The following is a 20,913-nucleotide window of genomic DNA, read 5'->3' as shown; positions in this document are numbered from 1 at the left end:
AATGTCAATTTCAACTAATAACTCTTCTATCTTATGTAACACGGGTTTTTATAGCCTACTAAGTTTTAACATGAGTGTTGCATTAGATTCAGAGCTGCAGGGTAAGACCCTTAAATAGATTGTCCGGGTTTCTGAACCCGGACATATTCCCATTTTCAGCCAGGCAGCCCCCCTGACTTGAGCATCGGAGCAGTTCATACTCTGATGCTCTCCTTTGCCCTGCGCTAAATCGCAAAGGCATTTTCTGGAGTTCTGGTGGCTGCCAGACGGAGGCTTCCGCCCAGCAGTGAGCCCGATGACGTCACCGGAACTGATGGGCGGGCTTTAGCGCTGCCCTAGTCTGTAAAATGGCTAGGGCAGAGCTAAAGCCCGCCCATCAGAGCCGATGACATCACCAAACACACTGCTCGGCAGAAGCCTCCGCCCGGCAGTGTGTTATTGTAAATAAAAGAGCCCTTGCCCTGCGCGATCCAGCTCAGGGCAAAGGAGAGCATCGAAGCATAAAATGCTCCGATGCTAACATCAGGTGGGCTGCCTGGGGGAAATTATGGGTATGTCTGGGTTCAGCTCTGAACCCGGACAACCCCTTTAACCTACAACCTGATTAATGACCTTAATCATAATATTCAGCTTTTTGTGTTTTTATTTTTTTGAAATTGTCAAACATAGCAAAAATCATATAAATTTGGTATCTCCATAATTGTACTGGCCCACAGAATAAAGTTAAAATGTTATTATTACCGTGCAGTGAACGCTGTAAAAAAGAAACCTTAAAAACAATGGTGGAATTGCATGTTTTTTTTCACAGTCGCCTCAAAAAATATTTTTAAAGTTTTACAATTCATCTGATGTACCCCAAAATGGTGCCATTAAAAAATACAACTTACCTCGCATAAAACAAGCCCTCTTATGGCTATATCAACAGAAACAAATTATCACAGTTCAAATGCTGAGATCAAAAAGTGAAAAAAATTATATAAATCATCCAACCTTAAAGGGGTTGTCCATTTTTTTTCACTATTGATGACCTATCCTCAGGAAAGGTCATCAAGATCGGATCGGCAGGGGTCCGACTCCCAGCACCCCCACTAATCAGCTGCTTGAAGAGAAGTCTGCGCTCATACGAGCGCTGCCTTCTTTGCTTTGTTTACCTGCTCGCTGCAGCAATTGCAGTGGTAAGTAGGTGTAATTACAAGTATGGCTTCCCCATTCAATCCTATTGGACGTCTCTGTCCAAGTGCATACTACCGAGCTATCCCATAGAAGTGAATGGGGACGCCATACTTGTAATTACACCTGCTCACCACTGCAATTGGTGTGGCGAGCAGGTAAACAGAGCAGAGAAAGCAGCTCTCATATGAGTGCTGCCTTCTTTTCAAACAACTGATTAGCTGATCAGTTCCCCACCAATCTGATATTGATGACCTATTCTTTGGTCATCAATAGTAAAAAGAGGGTATCCCCTTTAAGTACCAAACAAGACCAAGTACTAAAGGAGTTGTCTCGCTTCAGCAAATGGCATTTATCAATTTATTATATAGACATAGTTAATACAAGCCACTTACTAACATATTGTGATTGTCCATATTGTTTCCTTTTCTGGCTTGATTCATTTTTCCATCACATTATACACTGCTTATATCCAGCTCTTACAGCTATCCTGCAATCCAGCAGCGGTGGCCGTGCTTGCACACTATAGGAAAAAGTGCTGACCTCTCTGGTGGCCAGGAGTGTAGGAGGACACATAGGCACACATGTGCAGCAGCTCCCATCCTGGCCACCTTGTATCTGCTCTGCAGCAGTGGCCATAAGCCCTGAAAACGGGAAGTGTATAGTGAGACAACCCCTTTAATGGGTTAAGGAACAAAACTGAACAAACATTTTAAGAGTTATCAGAACAGAACAGTTATCTGGTAAGACCGAGCAGGAGACTCCCCAATTGTGGCCCAAGCTGGTAGCCGGCAACAATGGAGCCAACTTGCCAACTTTAATGTTTTTTTTATTTATTTTATTATTATTATATATCTCACTGTCATGTTAACTACGTCTCTCAGTGCTCCTTTTAGGAACACAAAATTCAGAAAGGTTTTAGGCGTCACAGTGGAAATACATAGGCAGTGTTGCCAACATGATTATTATGATTATGATGATTAACTTAAATCATAAAAATTACTGGTACAATATCTTTATAGGTGAGAATACTTAAATGATCACATTAGCAGCTTTCATTGTGATTTGTAAAATGATAGTAATTATAATCATCATAACACAAGTTCTTATAGATACTGGAAAGAGCCTATAAAGTTGTCCAGGAATTTCCAGATAGTTTGCAGCCCTAAAAATACTATAGGACAAGTTACCTATGTAGATTCCCATGTTTCTGAATGTTACCAAAATATCTAAACGAGATACAATCTCTCATATCTGATCTATCCTTTACTTACTATAACTAGATTTTTATGATGGCATTCAGAAAAACGAAGTAGACAAAATAGGATCATTTTATTTTATTCTGACCCAAAGTAATTCATGCATGTATCAGGTCTATTTCTTTTTCTCTTTCCTCAATGAGAGCTTCTAAGTCTTGTCAGTGGTCAGGGAAACTGTGAAGATGGCTCTTGTTATCCAACCATTGGGGATCTTCTAGTGGGACGCAGTAAGCAGCTGTCAGCATCTTCAACATGTGGGCTGGAGGTGCCTCAGAGATACTGCATCATCAGCTACTTAGAGGTACAGTGAGATAATAAGATCATTGTAGCCCTGAGGAATAACCTGGCGGTCTGATATCTGCCATTCTGCCTCCATCATGTATTTGCACATCTCATTTTGATTATAGTTTTTTCTTGACATATTGTTTGTTCACTTATAGCTTTCCCCTGTATCACTAGACGGGCCAACTGTATCTATTTGTGACTAATGTCATGTTTTTTACATAGCTATTATATTATAAATAGAAGTTTATAATTATTATCTTCCAACATAACATGGGGGAATGTCTGCCTCTTTCCTCTATATACTCCACAGTCTAACCTGCCCTGGGTGAGATCTTATAACAGTGTCTTTATTCTATTCCAGCCCTTTCTTCTCTTTTTCTAGTCATTATTTTTGTTTCTTTTACTTTTCTAGCTCATGTTGTTTCCCATTGAACACATATCACTCAACCTTCTTGCTTTTTTCAATTTCTGCTTGCTGCAGTATGCATTACTGCCATAGTAACACGTTTGACTACTTGACATAAACGTTACCATGTTGTGTCGACCTGATCTCCTTAATATGTGGATAATTCATCCATTGACGAATCAGGTAATATCTAGAAAATGAATATTGTACGTCATGTTTCTCCATATTGCAATGAAATCCATACGGACCAGTATTCTCTATCAGATTGCTTTCTAAACTTGACCTATATTACAAGAACAATAAAAATAAAAAAACACATTTTAATGCATCTGTCTCTTTTTTTTATTTTATCATAGGATGATCAGAAATGTTTCATCTGTGATTCTAGGAATCCATATAATCAGTATTATTATGCCAATAGTCACCGGATTGAGAATGTCATATCAACATTTGATCCAGATTGGAAAAATAAGTGGTGGCAGTCTGAAAATGGTGAGACATGAACAGGGCAACATATATACCGTAACTCTTTACAAAAGTGACTGAATGTTATGATAAATAAAGTAAATGATTATAATAAGATGTAAGCAATGTTCAGGTGATTAAAAACTATTACATCAAAGCTATTTAAATGTCAAGGGGCATCTGTCAGCAGATTTTTACCTATGAAACTGGCTAACCTGTTGATATATATGCTTGGCAGCTGGAGGCATCTGTGTGTTGGTATATTAAAACATAATTTCTCTCAGCTATGTGAGCACATATGAACATGGAACCAACACAGATGCCTTCAGCTGCCAAGCGCACATGTAACAGGTCAGTCAGTTTCATACGTACAAATCTGCCGACAGATGTCCTTTAATTATAATTTAGAAAAAGCTCTAAAAAGAATTTCCCAATTAAGACTCAAAGGATATAATTTATGACAAGGCAACACTTAAAGAAATTGTCCTATGATTAAGGTAAAAAATGAGACATCATATATCAATGATATGTCAATCAGACATCATATATTACATGACAACCTCTTTCTAACAAAGCTAGAACCAGCCCTGTACCTCACATGGATCCAGAGTAGGTGGCGCTGTTCAGATACATTTTATTGAATCGGTTGCTATACTAAATTTTAATCATATGCAATTAAATAAGTATTCAAATCCAGGTGCTGGTTTGAAGGATGTTGAATATTTTTATATTATTATTATTTATGATTAAAGCGCCATTTATCCCATAGCGCTGTACATATGAGAAGAGGTATACATACATAATAAAGACAACTGCACTAATCATAAACAAGACGAGTTACAAACTGGTACAGAAGGAGAGAGGGCCCTGCCCGTGAGGGCTTACAATCTACATGGTATGGGAGAAGGACACAGTAGGTGCGGGTGAAGTTGGTCATGGCGGTATAGAGGCAGCAGGGTCACTGGTTGTAGGCTTGTCTGAAGAGGTGGGTTTTCAGGTTTCTTTTGAAGGATTCCACTGTAGGTGAGAGTCTGATATGTTGGGGTAGCGAGTTCCAGAGTATGGGGGATGCACGGGAGAAATCTTGGAGGCGATTGTGGGAAGAGGCGATAAGAGGAGAGAAGGAGGTCTTGAGAGGATCGGAGAGTGTGTGTGGGGGTGTATCGGGAAAGTAGCTCAGAGATGTAGGGAGGAGACAGGTTATGTATGGTCTTGTATGTATTTCTTAGTACTTTGAAGTGAATTTGCTGGGCAATGGGGAGCCAGTGAAGCGATTGGCAGAGGGGACAGGCAGAGGAGTAATATGGTGAGAGGTGGATTAGTCAGGCAGCAGAGTTGAGGATAGATTGGAGGGGTGCGAGAGTGCTAGATGGAAGGCCACAGAGGAGAGTGTTGCAGTAGTCTAGGCCCACAGAATAAAGTTAAAATGTTATTATTACCGTGCAGTGAACGCTGTAAAAAAGAAACCTTAAAAACAATGGTGGAATTGCATGTTTTTTTCACAGTCGCCTCAAAAAATGTTTTTAAAGTTTTACAATTCATCTGATGTACCCCAAAATGGTGCCATTAAAAAATACAACTTACCTCGCATAAAACAAGCCCTCTTATGGCTATATCAACAGAAACAAATTATCACAGTTCAAATGCTGAGATCAAAAAGTGAAAAAATTATATAAATCATCAACCTTAAAGGGGTTGTCCATTTTTTTTCCCTATTGATGACCTATCCTCAGGAAAGGTCATCAAGATCGGATCGGCAGGGGTCCGACTCCCAGCACCCCCACTAATCAGCTGCTTGAAGAGAAGTCTGCGCTCATACGAGCGCTGCCTTCTTTGCTTTGTTTACCTGCTTGCTGCAGCAATTGCAGTGGTAAGTAGGTGTAATTACAAGTATGGTGTTCTTATTCACTTCTATGAGACAACTCTGTTCAAATGCATACTACAGAGCTATCCCATAGAAGTGAATGGGGACGCCATACTTGTAATTACACCTGCTCACCACTGCAATTGGTGTGGCGAGCAGGTAAACAGAGCAGAGAAAGCAGCTCTCATATGAGTAGAGATGAGCGAACTTCTGTTTTAAGTTCGGCGTCTAAAGTTCGGGGGCGGGTTAGCGGAGAATCCCGATCTGGAACCGGATATGGATTCCGACTTCCGTTGTGGTCCGTGGTAGCGGAATCAATAATGGCCGATTATTGATTCCGCTACCACGGACCACAACGGAAGTCGGAATCCATATCCGGTTCCAGATCGGGATTCTCCGCTAACCCGCCCCCGAACTTTAGACGCCGAACTTAAAACAGAAGTTCGCTCATCTCTACATATGAGTGCTGCCTTCTTTTCAAACAACTGATTAGCTGGGGTGCCGGGAGTCAGTTCCCCACCGATCTGATATTGATGACCTATTCTTTGGTCATCAATAGTAAAAAGAGGGTATCCCCTTTAAGTACCAAACAAGACCAAGTACTAAAGGAGTTGTCTCGCTTCAGCAAATGGCATTTATCAATTTATTATATAGACATATAGTTAATACAAGCCACTTACTAATATATTGTGATTGTCCATATTGTTTCATTTTCTGGCTTGATTCATTTTTCCATGTCCTTAAAGATGTCCTTTAATTATAATTTAGAAAAAGCTCTAAAAATAATTTCCCAATTAAGACTCAAAAGATATAATTTATGACAAGGCAACACTTAAAGAAATTGTCCTATGATTAAGGTAAAAAATGAGACATCCTATATCAATCATATGTCAATCAAACATCATATATTACATGACAACCTCTTTCTAACAAAGCTAGAACCAGCCCTGTACCTCACATGGATCCAGAGTAGGTGGCGCTGTTCAGATACATTTAATTGAATCGGTTGCTATACTAAATTTTAATCATATGCAATTAAATAAGTATTCAAATCCAGGTGCTGGTTTGAAGGATGTCGAATATTTATATATTATTATTATTATTTATTATTAAAGTGCCATTCATCCCATAGCGCTGTACATATGAGAATAGGTATACATACATAATACAGACAATTGCACTAATCATAAACAAGACGAGTTACAAACTGGTACAGAAGGAGAGAGGGCCCTGCCCGTGAGGGCTTACAATCTACATGGTATGGGAGAAGGACACAGTAGGTGCGGGTGAAGTTGGTCATGGCGGTATAGAGGCAGCAGGGTCATTGGTTGTAGGCTTGTCTGAAGAGGTGGGTTTTCAGGTTTCTTTTGAAGGATTCCACTGAAGGTGAGAGTCTGATATGTTGGGGTAGCGAGTTCCAGAGTATGGGGGATGCACGGGAGAAATCTTGGAGGCGATTGTGGGAAGAGGCGATAAGAGGAGAGAAGGAGGTCTTGAGAGTATTGGAGAGTGCGTGTGGGGGTGTATCAGGAAAGTAGCTCAGAGATGTAGGGAGGAGACAGGTTATGGACGGCCTTGTATGTATTTCTTAGTACTTTGAAGTGAATTCGCTGGGCAATGGGGAGCCAGTGAAGCGATTGGCAGAGGGGACAGGCAGAGGAGTAATAGGGTGAGAGGTGGATTAGTCGGGTATCAGAGTTGAGGATAGATTGGAGGGGTGCGAGAGTGCCAGATGGAAGGCCACAGAGCAGAGTGTTGCAGTAGTCTAGGCGGGTGATGATGAGGGCATGTACAAGCATTTTCGCAGATTCAAAGTAAAGGAAAGCGCGGATGCTGGAGATATTTTTGAGTTGGAGGCAGCAGGTGGTGGAAAGGGCTTGGATGTGCGGTCGGAAGGAGAGGGCAGAATCCAAGGTCACTCCAAGGCAGCGGACTTTGTTGACCGGGGAGAGTGTGCAGCCATTGATCATGATAGATAGGTCTGTTGGGGGGTTTCAGCAAGATGGGGGAAAGATGATGAATTCTGCTTTACCCATGTTAAGTTTTAGAAAGCGAAAGGAGAAGAAAGAGGATATAGAAGATAGACATTGTGGGATTCTTGATAGTAAGGTGGTGATGTCTGGACCACAGAGGTAGATTTGTGTGTCATCAGCATAAGAGTGATACTGAAAGCCATGGGACTCTATGAGTTATAGGACAACTCCTTTAATAAGATGATTTTGTGTGTTATTTGCATTAGTTGATATATTTTAGGTCTAGTATACTGCATTAATACTGGCAACACAGTAAATACTGTACTTGTCTAGTTTGTTATTGAAACTATACTGCTAACTGCTGATTAGTGAAAACATGACAGAGTATATTGAGATTCCAAAGTAAAGCATTGTCATGTATTTATGAATGTAAGTCATTGTTGCAATCATCTTTCGTAAAGTATGAGGCAAGATTTTCATATCAAGATGACCATATCACTTTTTTTTTCTTTAGGAGTTGACCAGGTCAGCATTAGACTGGACCTAGAAACATTATTCCAGTTCAGCCATCTTGTGATGACATTCAAGGTATTTGTCTTTAAAATATATTTTATTAAAAACAATTCTGAAGTCAAAAACTCTAAATTTGCTAAGATTATAATTCACAAATAAATGATGCTGCTTTAAGATGTGATGCATGTAATACAATAAGCATTATATTGCTGTTTTGTTTTTACCTATATTACGATAAACCTTATTCAGTGATTTATCTGTTGGAGTAGCAAATGTAGCATCACAGGTTTACACCACACAAGTTTTCATTACTCTATCTATCTCTTCTATCATCTGTTTAACTGTCTGTCTATCTAATCTATCTGTCTATCTGTCTATCGCTCTCATATCTATCTATTATCTATCTATCGCTCTCATATCTATCTATTTATCTAATTATATATCTATCTAATATAATATTTATCTATCTATCTCATATCTATTTATCTATCTATCTACTGACACTGCTTAAAGGGAACCTGTCATCAACTTTATGCTGACCTCACTGATGGCAGTATAAAATAGTGACAGAAATGCTGATGTCAGCAATGTGTCACTCATGAGCTAAAAGTAAGTGGTTGCCGAGAACCAGCATCATAATCATTGCAGCCCAGGCCTTGAGAAGAGTCAAATCTACCTGAGAAGAGTCCTGGTTATTCATAATCTCCTGCACTCTCACCCATCTGCTGATGAGGATTGGCAGTTCTCTCCTAGAGAGAAAGGGGGACAACTAGGTAGGAGACTGTCAGTCATCAGCAGGTGGGCAGGGAGAGCAGGAAGTCATGAATAACCATGACTCTTCTCAGGTGGCTGGGACTCTTTTCCAGGCCCAGTCTGCAATGATTGTGATGTTGGTTCTTGGCAACCACTTACTTTTAACTTATAAAATGACAGACCGCTGAAATCAACTCACCTGTCTCTACTTTATGCTGCCGTTAGTATGGACAGCATAAAGTGGATGACAGGTTCCCTTTAAGAAAAGTCCCAGTAAGAGGACTGAAACGTTGCTGTCTGGTGATTAAAGAACACTCTTTTTTACTTACTTTTCGGGAGTGCTGTGGAATTTTATAGTTTTATTCTTTGGATGTTGGATCACTTCCACCGCCACAGGCACCCCGTCACATTTACTCTGCAGTGCTGCTCACAACACTTCGACTCTATCTATCTATCTAAAATCTATCTATCATTATTATTTACTTGTTTTTTATCTTGTTTCTCCAGACATTTCGTCCTGCTGCAATGCTGGTTGAGCGATCACGTGATTTTGGAAAGACGTGGAAGGTGTTCAGATATTTTGCGCAAAACTGTGATTTAGAATTTCTGGGCGTTCCTCAAGGTCATGGTGACGATGTAGGAGATGTAGTCTGTGATTCAAGATATTCTGACATGGAGCCTTCTTCAGAAGGAGAGGTATTAACTAATTTCAGGCTAGGGTCACATCACATTTTGAAACCTATCTCCCTCACCCGAAAGGGAAAAATACTGCAAGTGTATTCTAACTAAATGTTCTATTTGAGGGAGCTGTCATTAATATTTTAGATTTTTAAAGGGATTCTGTCACCACAATTTTTGCTATTAAAGGACGCCTGCTGGCTGCCGACTTCCTCACTGTGCCTGCGCCGAATACTGAATGGGATGGCGCAGGCACGAGATTTCCCTGGCAGATAGGGCCGGCAGGAGGAAACCAACGCTGGCCTGGCCCTGTCAATCAAGAGTAGAAGGGCGTGACATGAGGTGGGAGAATGGAGCCTCTAGAAGCAGGTGCAACTCCCCCCAGGCTCCTACAGGCTAATTTGCATATAATAGTAATAATTGCACAAACACTGGGGCACACTGAAAGAAAAAAATAACAGAGTTAAATCCAGGTGACATTTTGCACATTTGTGGTGACAGAAACCCTTTAAATAAGAAAGAATATACAGTATTTTCACATTTTTTTGTTCAAGTAGAGGCAAATCTAGACTATGCAAATAAATGGATACGTTTTTTGCATTTTGAAAAATATCCAATAGTCCAAAAGAATACAAATAAATTGGTAAAATTAATTACCCATTACCTACAGTAAGGTTCCCCAACCTGTGGCTCTTCATCTGTTGCACCTAGCCTTTCTGCCGCCTAAGGCAAAAAATGTAAATGCACCCCTAAACCCCCAAGACATTTAATAGCAATACAGTGACAGCACAATGTAGGTGACAAATGTGAACACAGGTGTTTGTTAGAAAATGGCTATGTGTGACATAAGTATTTTAATATCTCACATTTGTCAGGGTCTGAGTTGGTTATAGGGGTAAAGAGGAGACACAGGGTGGAAGGGTTTCTGCCTGGGGGTGTAATGGAGACACAAGGTGGCAGGGGCGATGTTGGGGGCAGGGAAGAGATACAAGGTGGCAGGGGCGATGTTGGGGACAGGGAGGGGCGATCTGGCAGGGGCGATCTGGGGGCAGGGAGGAGATACAAGGTGGCAGGTATGATTTTGGGGGCAGAGAGGAGACACAGGGTGGAAGGGTTTCTGCCTGGGGGCATAATGGAGACACAAGGTGGCAGGGGCGATGTTGGGGGCAGAGACGAGATACAAGGTGGCATGTATGATGTTGGGGGCAGGGAGGAGACACAAGGTGGCAGGGGTGATGTTGGGGGCAGGAAGGAGACACAGGGTGGAAGAGGCGATGTTGGGGGCAGGGAGGAGACACAAGGTGACACGGGCAATGTTGGGGCAGGGAGGAGATGCAAGGTGGCAGTTGCAATGTTGGGGCAAGGAGGAGGCACAAGGTGGCAGGGGCGATGTTGGGGGCAGGGAGGAGAAACAAGGTAGCAGGAGCAATGTTCGGGGCAGGGTGGAGACACAAGGTGGCAGGGGCGATGTTGGGGACAGGGAGGAAATACAAGGGGGCAGGGGTGATGTTGGGGGCAGGGAGGAATACAAGGTGGCAGGGTGATGTTGGGGGCAGGGAGGAGATACAAGGGGGCAGGGGTGATGTTGGAGGCAGGGAGGAGATATATGGTGGCAAGGGGTGATGTTGGGGGCAGGGAGGAGATACAAGGGGGCAGGGGTGATGTTGGGGGCAGGGAGAAGATACATGGTGGCAGGTGTGATGTTAGGGGCAGGGAAGAGACACAAGGTTGCAGGGGTGAAGTTGGAGGCAGAGAGGAGACACAGGGTGGAAGGGTTTCTGCCCCAGGGCATAATGGAGACACAAGGTGGAAGGGGTGATGTTGGGGCAGGGAGGAGACATGTCCCCCTTTTCCACAGGACCTCTTGCAGATTGTGTGCCCCCTTCCCATCTTGTGTGGGCAAGGTGGCTGATACGAGTTTCAAAACTGAAGCTGCCACCTGTACAGAACACTAGCAGCAGCCTCAGCAACAACCCCAGGATGTAAGAGTTAAAAGAGTGAAACTTTCAGATGGAGTCACAGTCATATATCACAAGAGATGTTGCAGTGCTCCCTTCCTAGGTAAAGAATTCCCACTCTGCAGTCAAGGGCTTCACCTCCTCCATACATGCACATGAACGGCAGCACTGACTGTCATAGGTGCCTGACCTGGGGCCTGCTTAGTGGCACTTGGACCTGACAGCTGCTACCTGCCTGCAGAGCTCACACATGCTGCAGGACAGTCACTAACACGTGTAAGAAATGTTCACCCATCCCCACAGATGCATCTCAGGATGTGCCGACTTCTCCTCAATCTACTACTACACACATAGACCCAAGACATATGTGCAGGCACTTCATACCATTATTTACAAATAGTCTTTTGGACTAATAATTGCCCAATTTTCACATATGTTTCTAATTGTTTTTGCTAAAACTTAACTTTTAATGCATTATAATCGAATGTTTTTTTAAATGTAGTAAAAGACCAAATAAATCTCTTTAAAACTCCCCTGAAGACGCCAGTATAGCTGGCGAAACATGTCAAGCGACAGCGTTTGGGGGATTTTAATGAACAGAAGTGTAGCATTCTAGGGATTATCAGAGGTGCCTGAAACCCATAAGTAGCAAGGGGCAGAGATGTAAAAGAGTCTGACAGCAGCACGCAGCAATCAGCCTGCCATAGCCCATAGCCACAATAGGAGCGCTGTGAAGATAACAGTGCCATATGATTAATGACTGAAGAAAAGGAATGGAGCACAACTCATAGTTTTAAAGACATTTATTAGGACTTTTGCTACATTTAAAAAAACATTTGAATAATAATAAACATTTTATAATGCATAAAAAAATAAAATTAGAGACGTATGTGAAAATTAGGTAATTTGCAAATAATTACTTTTCCTCAATAGCTCTGAGTAGGGGCGGCGCTGACACGTCCTGAGCTGGTCCTACGCAGCGACACAGCGAGTGCAGAGTATGAGTACTGCGCTGTCACTGTTGATCCTAGAGCAATTCATTCATCCAGAACTACTGCTTCTCAGTAGCATTGTGAGGGGAAGGTCCTAATGTGATCTTCCTCCCCAACACAGAGCATAGAGTACTGTATTAATCAGTACCCTATGTACTGTCACTATGTAAAGGATCAGCTGTGCAGCGCTGCTGCTTTGTCGCCCCCACTCCCACCTAGATGGCGCCGCCTGAGGCAACTGCCTCAGCTTGCCTCATTAGTGGTGTGCCCCTGCTACCACTATGCCCTGGCAGCCTGTGGCTATCAGGGCATGATGGTAGTAGTTCTTTGCTGCTTTCTTTTGTGACATTTGGTGACCCTCGCCCCTTTTAAAGTGGTCTGTGTTTAAGAGCTAAAATAAACATTCAGGCCACTCCATGATATACTTTAACACATATAGGTGTCAATCACATTGTAATCATGCCAAATATCTTATTAAGGTACACCATTTCATAAATTTGGCGCAGACACTCAATTCAAAGACACACAAAAATGTACACAAAAACAACTGCAAATAATAAATGTTCCCCTATGTGGAAGATTTACTTAGCTAATTTTTACTGAATTCTGTCTCAAATTGCACTAAAAATGGCAAACATGTCTTCCACTATAGTTATGATGTGTTCGAGACACTTGCCGCACATTACTTGACATGGGGACTAGAAATGGGTCATAGTGGGAAGGGGTGTAGCTTAAGATGATGCAATGTGCACCAAAATGTACCACGATTTTTACGCAAAGTAAGCCAACCAATAGGTGGTGTAAAGTTAGACAAGGGGGGTCATTTATCAAAATGGTGTAAAGTTGAACTGGCTTAATTGCCCATAGCAACCAGATTCCTCCTTTTATTCTCTAAAGGAGCTGTTCAAAATTAAAGGTGGAATCTAATTGGTTGCTATGGGCAACTAAGCCTGTTCTACTTTACACCAGTTTGATAAATGACCCCCAAAAGCAAGATGCACCAATAGCAAGATGCACTAATTTTGTCACATACCATCAGCTACTCTGGTAAATTTGACACAGACGGCCTGGTTGAAGATTACACTGAATAAATATTTAACAGGATAAGTTAATCTGCCCCTATGCAATGGTGGATTTGCATGTCCCGAGGAGCAGACGATTACCGGAAAGCGTTCCCGACAGTCGGCTGCTCGTTCCATGGGGGTGAAGCGTTGCATTATTGCAATTCGCTCATCCTCATACAGTTGCATTGTTTCTGGGCAGCAGATAGCTGTTTAGACAGCACGTTCCACTGCCCAGAAACCATAATTGACTTGATTGCACAAACTACTGTTTCACCCAATGAACGAGCGGTTCACTCATTCATTGGGTGATCTGTGGCACCTTTACACAGACAGATAAATGAGCTTTCGCAGGACAATCGGAGAGACAAAGATAAATCATTTCAGAACTTTTTCCACCTTTATTGTGACCTATAAACTGTACCACTCAATTGAAAAACAAACTGAAATATTTTAGGCCAGGCATGCTCAACCTGCGGCCCTCCAGCTGTTGCAAAACTACAATTCCCATCATTCCCTGACAGCCTACAGCTATCATTCTACAGAAGAGCATTGTGGGAGTTGTAGTTTTGCAACAGCTGGAGGGCCGCAGGGTGAGCATGCCTGTTTTAGGTGGAGGGAAGAAAACAAAAAAAAATAAAAAATAATGTGGTTGCATAAGTGCTCTAAAATGTGTGCTTTAAAAATCCCGTATATCAACTAACATTATAATGAAAATAAAAATACTTTGCTTTCTAGGTGGTCTTAAAGGCTCTTGATCCCAGTTTTATTATTGATGATCCATATGATGTCTACATACAAGGTATGCAAATACAATTGCTATAGTACATTCATTTTAAATGCTCTGCAACAGTATCAAATAGATGTCTATTTAAAGTATTTACAGAAAAAAGCATGGAAACGTACTGTATTTAAAGAGTGGCATTTTTTTTTTCAATATATAGGAACAGAGTGCATTTTTTTTTTGAAATTTTCTCTTTAGCAACCCTCTAACTGAGATCTGCACATAACTGTATGATGCAGAGGCTTCTCAGCCTGCCTCTGGTCTTCCTGCCCTAGCTTCTGCTTGTTACCACGTATGTTAAATGATTCCCAGCAGTCAATCTGCTGCCAGCATTGAGCACTGGCAGGAGCGCTTCCCTCTATCATCCCAGCACATCTGCGGCTAGTGCTGGGAACACAGGGAGAGGAGTTAGGCTTCAGTGCTGACAGTATACAGGAACAGAGAACACTTGATGTCAGCACAGAACACTGCAGCCTCGGCCCTAACCAGAGACACTGGGAATATAGAGAGGACCAGGGCTGCAGCGTTCAGCACTGACGGTAAGAGTACCGTGGTCCTGTATACTTCCTGTCAGTGCTGAATACTGCAGCCTCACTCCTCTCCATATCTACCCATCCCCAACCAAGTGCATGCTGCGAAGATAGAGGAGAGCACGCCTGCCAGCGTTAGCAGCAGATAAACTACAGGGTTACATTAGTCTTAGTAACCTCTGTTACACATCTAGGGATGCAGGGCTGGGGTAAGGAGGCAGAGGCTAATGCAGGGAGACTAGAGGTGTCATACATTTATCCAGTGTCTTCAGCATTTAGGAGAATGGTGAAGCTGAAGTTTCCTTAGAAGCCCTCAGTTGAAAATGAAATAGCAGTTGCAATTTAACAGGGTTATCCCATGATTAATGAAAATTAGACATCATAAAGTACATGACAATTCCATACTAAAAAAGTTATCCCTGTCTCTCACAATAATCCAAAGCTCGCTCCTTTCATTTTTCCAATTGCTTTTCTAGATTTTCTTCAAGCTGACAGCTCAGAGGGTGTGTCCTTTCTGGGGTCATGTTCTTTCTGCTGCAGCTCTCTGCCTATCATGAATCAGGGGGTGTGCCTTATATGCTGCAGCTCTCTGCCTATCAAGAATCAGGGGGTGTGCCTTATATGCTGCAGCTCTCTGCCTATCACGAATCAGGGGGTGTGCCTTATATGCTGCAGCTCTCTGCCTATCACAAATCAGAGGGTGTGCCTTATATGCTGCAGCTCTCTGCCTATCACGAATCAGGGGGTGTGCCTTATATGCTGCAGCTCTCTGCCTATCACGAATCAGGGGGTGTGCCTTATATGCTGCAGCTCTCTGCCTATCACGAATCAGGGGGTGTGCCTTATATGCTGCAGCTCTCTGCCTATCATGAACATGTGGGTCAGTGGCTATAGTACATTTTGAATTACATGCAATTGCAAAAGTTTTCAGATCCAGGTGCTGGTTTGAAAAAGTTAAATATTTTTCACGGACAACCCCTATAATGTTACCATTCAGCACACCTAAACCTATGTTAAAGTCAAAATCCAACTGTCTCTCCATTTTTAGCTCTGCCATTTCATGTACATTTACATACAAAGCTATATAGGGTTACAGATGCTATGAGTGCAGTATTGTATTACTACAAGTGTATTGTAAGTCATACAACTAGTTTTTGATGGGCACTTTGTATTGTATTGAAACTCTATATCAGTATATATTGGACATCATATAGCACTAAAATGTTGGCAAAATAGGACACTATATTTTGGAACATTGTGATATCATTTTAGCATGTTGTTCCACTATTATACCGTCTCTAAGCTTAGGGTAGTAACAGGTAGAAACAGGGAATTTATCATTTGACTTGCACTGGTTTACTGCCATTTTTGGCTTTTTGTGATGTTACACTGCTCTCTGCACTTTTGAAATTAGCTGGAAAAGTGAGAGTTGTTAACTATGCTAAATAGGCATATGCCAGAGCTGTCATCAGTGAAGAGTATATGTATATAAAAAGAAAGAAGAGGAAGATTTCATCACCAGTAACGTAACAAACAGGCTGGTTTCGGTTCCGATTTGTAAGTTGTGCAGACTGGCACAGTATGCTTTTGATCCCTTGTTGGAATGCCGCCCACACTCCTTTACTAGTGATGGGGTCCAGTGGCCAGTGGCAGAAATGGTCCTTGGCGGACAAAGAATCGGATCCTTTGTAGCGGCACCGTCTCAGGGATTGAGAACTACCTTTATCTGCATAAATATTTTATTTGTTAAGTAAAATTATGCTTTTTGGGAGGGAACTAATTCCTACCTCAGGTCAGATCTATATAATGTCATGTTATGTAAAGGGGCAGATTTACCATAGCAACTTTCCACCTTTTATTTTCCAAAGGAGCTGTGAAAAGTGAAAGGTGGAATCGGATTGGTTGCCATGGGCAACTAAGCCGGTTCTACTTTACACCAGTTTGATAAATGACCCCCATAGTTTTCAGTCCTAGAGACAGCACCATTGCAAACTGATTTGTTCTCTGTCAAGGGCCAACTGTGCCTATTTTATTTCAGTAGAGGGGTGTGAGGTCCCAGTCTCCTGGTGTTATGGCTGTATTTTGTATTGCTGTTATCCATTGTATTCGCTCTCTTAGTGGTGTTTTTCACCCTGTCTGACCTTTTTGCCATCTTTTTATTATTTTATATTGTTGCCATCTCTCCTTAGTATTTCTTTCATCTGGACTACTTAATGTCTGAATTGCATTCTTTATATAATTGTCTGGGCTCCTCTGGCTTTTAACCTTTTATTCTTTATTCTTCATGTAATAAACTTTGATAGTTTTAATAGCAATTGGCTATTTGTGTGGTAATATTTATAGGCGCAAGGCATTGTTTCAGTAGACGATGGATCAACATCGTGTTCTCTGTAAAGATGCACCAAATTTATGAAGCAATGTGCACTGTTTGATAACTTTGGTAAATTTGATAAATTCCATGAATGCAGGCTCAAGCAAAACTAGCTTCAGAAGTTCCCCTCGTGATAAATAGTGTTGATCGCGAATATTCTAATCGCAAATTTTTATAGCGAATATTGGCACTTTGAGAATTCGCGAATATCTAGAATATAGTGCTATATCTTCGTAATCGCGAATATTCTAGTTTTTTTTTTATCAGTACCCATGATCCCTCAGTGCTTCTTGCTTGTGGGCCAATGAGAAGGCTGAAATATCTTTGACTTTAGGAGTAGTGTTGATCGCAAGTGTTGATTGCCTATTTTCGCAATCAAGAAAATAATGACTAGATCAAGAATTCTCAAATTCGTGAATATATGACGAATATTCACCCAAATATTCATGAAAAATTTCGAATATTGCCCTTGCCTCTCGTAAGTCACTGAATGATTTTTGCAATAATTTATGTCTCGACAATCTTATGCATAAAAATAAAAAATCAATTTTTATTTTTCTTCTTTTTTTTTAAAGATATAATTACCATAACAAACTTAAGAATTAACTTTACAAAGCTTCACACTTTTGGGGATACATTAGGCAATGGATGGCAAAGTGTACCCCAGGAAAAATATTACTATGCAATTTATGAAATGATTGTAAGAGGAAACTGCTTTTGTAATGGTCACGCCAGTCAATGCATCCCAGTAGACACCATGAGTGGAGATGGTTTTAATGAACCTGGAATGGTAAGTCAAGATGTGTTCCTTATGTTATAGTTAAATTTTGAAATTGAATCAATACCCTTAGGCTTGTATTACACTGGCCTAGGGTCGGCCAGATCATCAGTAACAAGCGTTTGTTCATTGGACAAATGCATCTTCTATGCATGCGCAAAAATGATCGTTTGCCAGCAGCAGATTGTGCCATCTAATCACGGTCTGCTTACGGCAAATAATTGTGTATGGGAATGAGCAATGGCATTAGTGATCGCTCCTCCCCATACTTTGGAGAAGATCGCCGCATGTAATTGCATCATTCTCCTTCAGTGACGAGCAGGTGATTGTCGGGAAGGAACGCTTCCTTCTGGACAATAGTCTGTTCAAGATAGCATCTGGCTGTGGGATCACCACTAATTCCCAGGCCATCCTATCATCTGCCGGATTGCGCTTATACATGTTATTTGAAACAAGCAGCCTGGCAATTAGAGGTGAGCTGCATAAAGATCCCGGTGCCGGGACCCATCATGTGTGGGCAGCTTAAAGGGAACCTGTCAAAAAAGGCCGCTGTCCCTTGACTTCAAGCCTGACTGGAAAATAGTGCAGACGGAGGATAAAAGAACGTTTTTCATACTTCTGCCTCATCTGAATGCAATAAGAAAATCCTAAATAGAAACTCGCTGCTGGCTACTTGAAGGTACTGCTGGCGGTTTAGGATGACTTCTGCCGCTGACAGGTTCCCTTTAAATAAAGAAGCTTGGTTTCACATCTGTGTTTGTGCATTGTGTTACAAACAGGGGCGGATTGGCCATAGACTCTACAGCAGGGATCAGCAACCCTCGGCACTCCAGTTGTTGTCAAACTGCAACTCCCAGCATGCTCCTTTCACTTCTGTGGGAGTCCAGAGAAACAGCCAAGCAAGTGAGCATGATGGGACATGTAGTTTTACAACACCTGGAGTGCCAGAGGTTGCTGACCCCTGCTCTACAGGGATATTTCCAAGTGAGCTGTTGCCCAGAGGGCAGCCTGAGCCCTCCTCACAGCTGCCAGCCTGGAAAGTAATGATCTGTCACTCCCAGTGTTATAGGGGTTAAATAGCATTTATTGTGTAGAGAAAGTTAGTACAAGCCGCTTACTAATGTATTGCTATTATCCATATTGCTTCCTTTGCTGGCTTGATTCATTTTTCCATCACATTATACACTACTTGTTTCCATGGTTATGACCACCCTGTAACCTAGCAGTGGTGGTCGTGCTTGCACACTATAGGAAAAAGCACTAGCCTATGTGTACTCCTATGGTCCCAGCCACCAGAGAGGCCAAGACTTTTTCCTATAGTGTGCAAGCACGGCCACTGGTGCTGGATTACAGGATGGTTGCAACAATAGAAACGAGCAGTGTATAATGTGATGGAAAAATGAATCAAGCCCGCAAAGGAAGCAATATGGACAATCGCAATACATTAGTAAGTGCCTTGTATTAACTTTCTGTACATGATAAATGCCACTTACTAAAGTGAAAGAACCCCTTTAATTAACGCTAGGGTGTCGAGTATTTATGTACCTGTCAACCACAGGGACCCTCCTAACTCCTGAATTCACTGACAGATCCCCTTAGCAAAATGCTGGGTCACTTTATTTAATTGACCCAGCCATTTTGTTAAAATCTTGTACTGCACAGCTCCAGCGCATGCCAGTCAGTCCCCATATCCATGAGCTTCTTGTTCTCTCGGCCCCCTGCTGCTAATTCAGTTGGGAAAAACCTGTCATTCAGTGTTCGGCGGTGGGGCAAGCTAGAAGCTCATGAATATCCAGTACTCGTTGACAGGCGCTGGAGCTGTTAGAACCTAGCAGCATAAAACTGATTCACTTTAAAGGGTATGAATAGATATTAGGCAATGCAAAACATATACACAATATATCGTCTCATTCTTAGGGCCCATTCACATGATCGTATCCATTTTTGTGGATTGTGCAGACTGGAAGGTCCTGTCCTATCATAGAAATGCCTATTCTTGTCCCCAATCTTTTTTGCTAGGCTGTGGAAAATGGAAGTGCGGATGCGGACAGCACGCGGCGTGCTGTCAGCATCTTTTGCTGCCACATTGAAATGAATGGGGCCGTATGTGATCCACAAAATTGCGGATTGGAATAAAAATTTACACAGAGGTATATGGGTGCTTACACACTTGTGTCATCATTAAAAAAATCATCTTTAAAAAAGCAATATATGTAACACGAAATCTCCCTTAAAACATTTATCTCTGCTGTTGAAATATAGTTTTCACTGTTTTTAGGTCCATGGCAAATGTGTCTGTCAACATAACACAGATGGCCTAAACTGTGAGAAATGTAAAGAATTTTATAATGATGCACCGTGGAGCCCAGCAGTTGGTTTTGAGGACAATGCTTGTAAAAGTAAGTACAGACTACATTTTTTCCATACTTTTATGATCTACTTATCTCTTTAGAACATGTATGTTTTAATTTATTCTATAGTCAACACTTCAGAATTTTTAACAGCATTTCTACATTTGATATGTGTTTTATTACACTTCAATAAATGGGTTTTCCAACCTCCATGTGTTTTTGAGATTACCTCCATTCCCACCTGATGTAGCTGTAAAGGGAAGCATACTCATCTCCCCCGAGATGCTTGGTGCCAACTCCATGGGTCCACTGTTATCTTCACTGTGCTTTGGTCTCTGCATGTAAACGTTTGGGCATGGACGGGCATCATATATACAAGCAGCACTGTGCATTTTAAGGGAAAAACCCTTTAATTAGAACTGAATCTTCCGCTACGTTATTCTGAAATTTTTCTTCAGATTTTTTTCTATTTTCTTACCAAAAAATATTATTTTGGCTTTAGCTGTAGCTGCAGCTTTAGCTGGAATATCAGGAATTGCATGTGAATAAATATTAATGCTTTGCTGACATAGATTATTTAATCTGAACCTTTAGAGAACTATGAGTGAAATTTATGAAAACCGCTGTTATATACCGTACTCTGGTCTTATTTTGTCCTGCTCTGGTGAGAGATGCGCTATGATTATGAAGAAGTGCACACGTCTTAAAGCCTATATCTGGCT

The 20,913-nt window shown here is 41.6% G+C and overlaps 1 protein-coding gene across 1 annotated transcript in view; it reads left to right on the top strand.

Moving 5' to 3' along the window:
* The first annotated feature begins 70 nt into the window (after window positions 1-70).
* The window catches only part of LAMB4 (laminin subunit beta 4), a 139,819-nt gene continuing 118,976 nt past the window's right edge, over window positions 71-20,913 (top strand). Inside the window, exons 1-8 of the mRNA XM_044277174.1 lie at window positions 71-101; window positions 2,573-2,730; window positions 3,477-3,612; window positions 7,937-8,010; window positions 9,196-9,384; window positions 14,116-14,179; window positions 17,638-17,852; window positions 20,119-20,239. Coding sequence (XP_044133109.1) covers window positions 71-101; window positions 2,573-2,730; window positions 3,477-3,612; window positions 7,937-8,010; window positions 9,196-9,384; window positions 14,116-14,179; window positions 17,638-17,852; window positions 20,119-20,239 — 988 coding nt within the window. The remainder of the gene's footprint in view (window positions 102-2,572; window positions 2,731-3,476; window positions 3,613-7,936; window positions 8,011-9,195; window positions 9,385-14,115; window positions 14,180-17,637; window positions 17,853-20,118; window positions 20,240-20,913) is intronic.

This window comes from Bufo gargarizans, chromosome 2, assembly GCF_014858855.1.
Source record: "Bufo gargarizans isolate SCDJY-AF-19 chromosome 2, ASM1485885v1, whole genome shotgun sequence".
NCBI lineage: Eukaryota > Metazoa > Chordata > Amphibia > Anura > Bufonidae > Bufo > Bufo gargarizans.
Note: the sequence above shows the minus strand (reverse complement) of the source record. Positions and strands in the feature narration are given on the sequence as shown.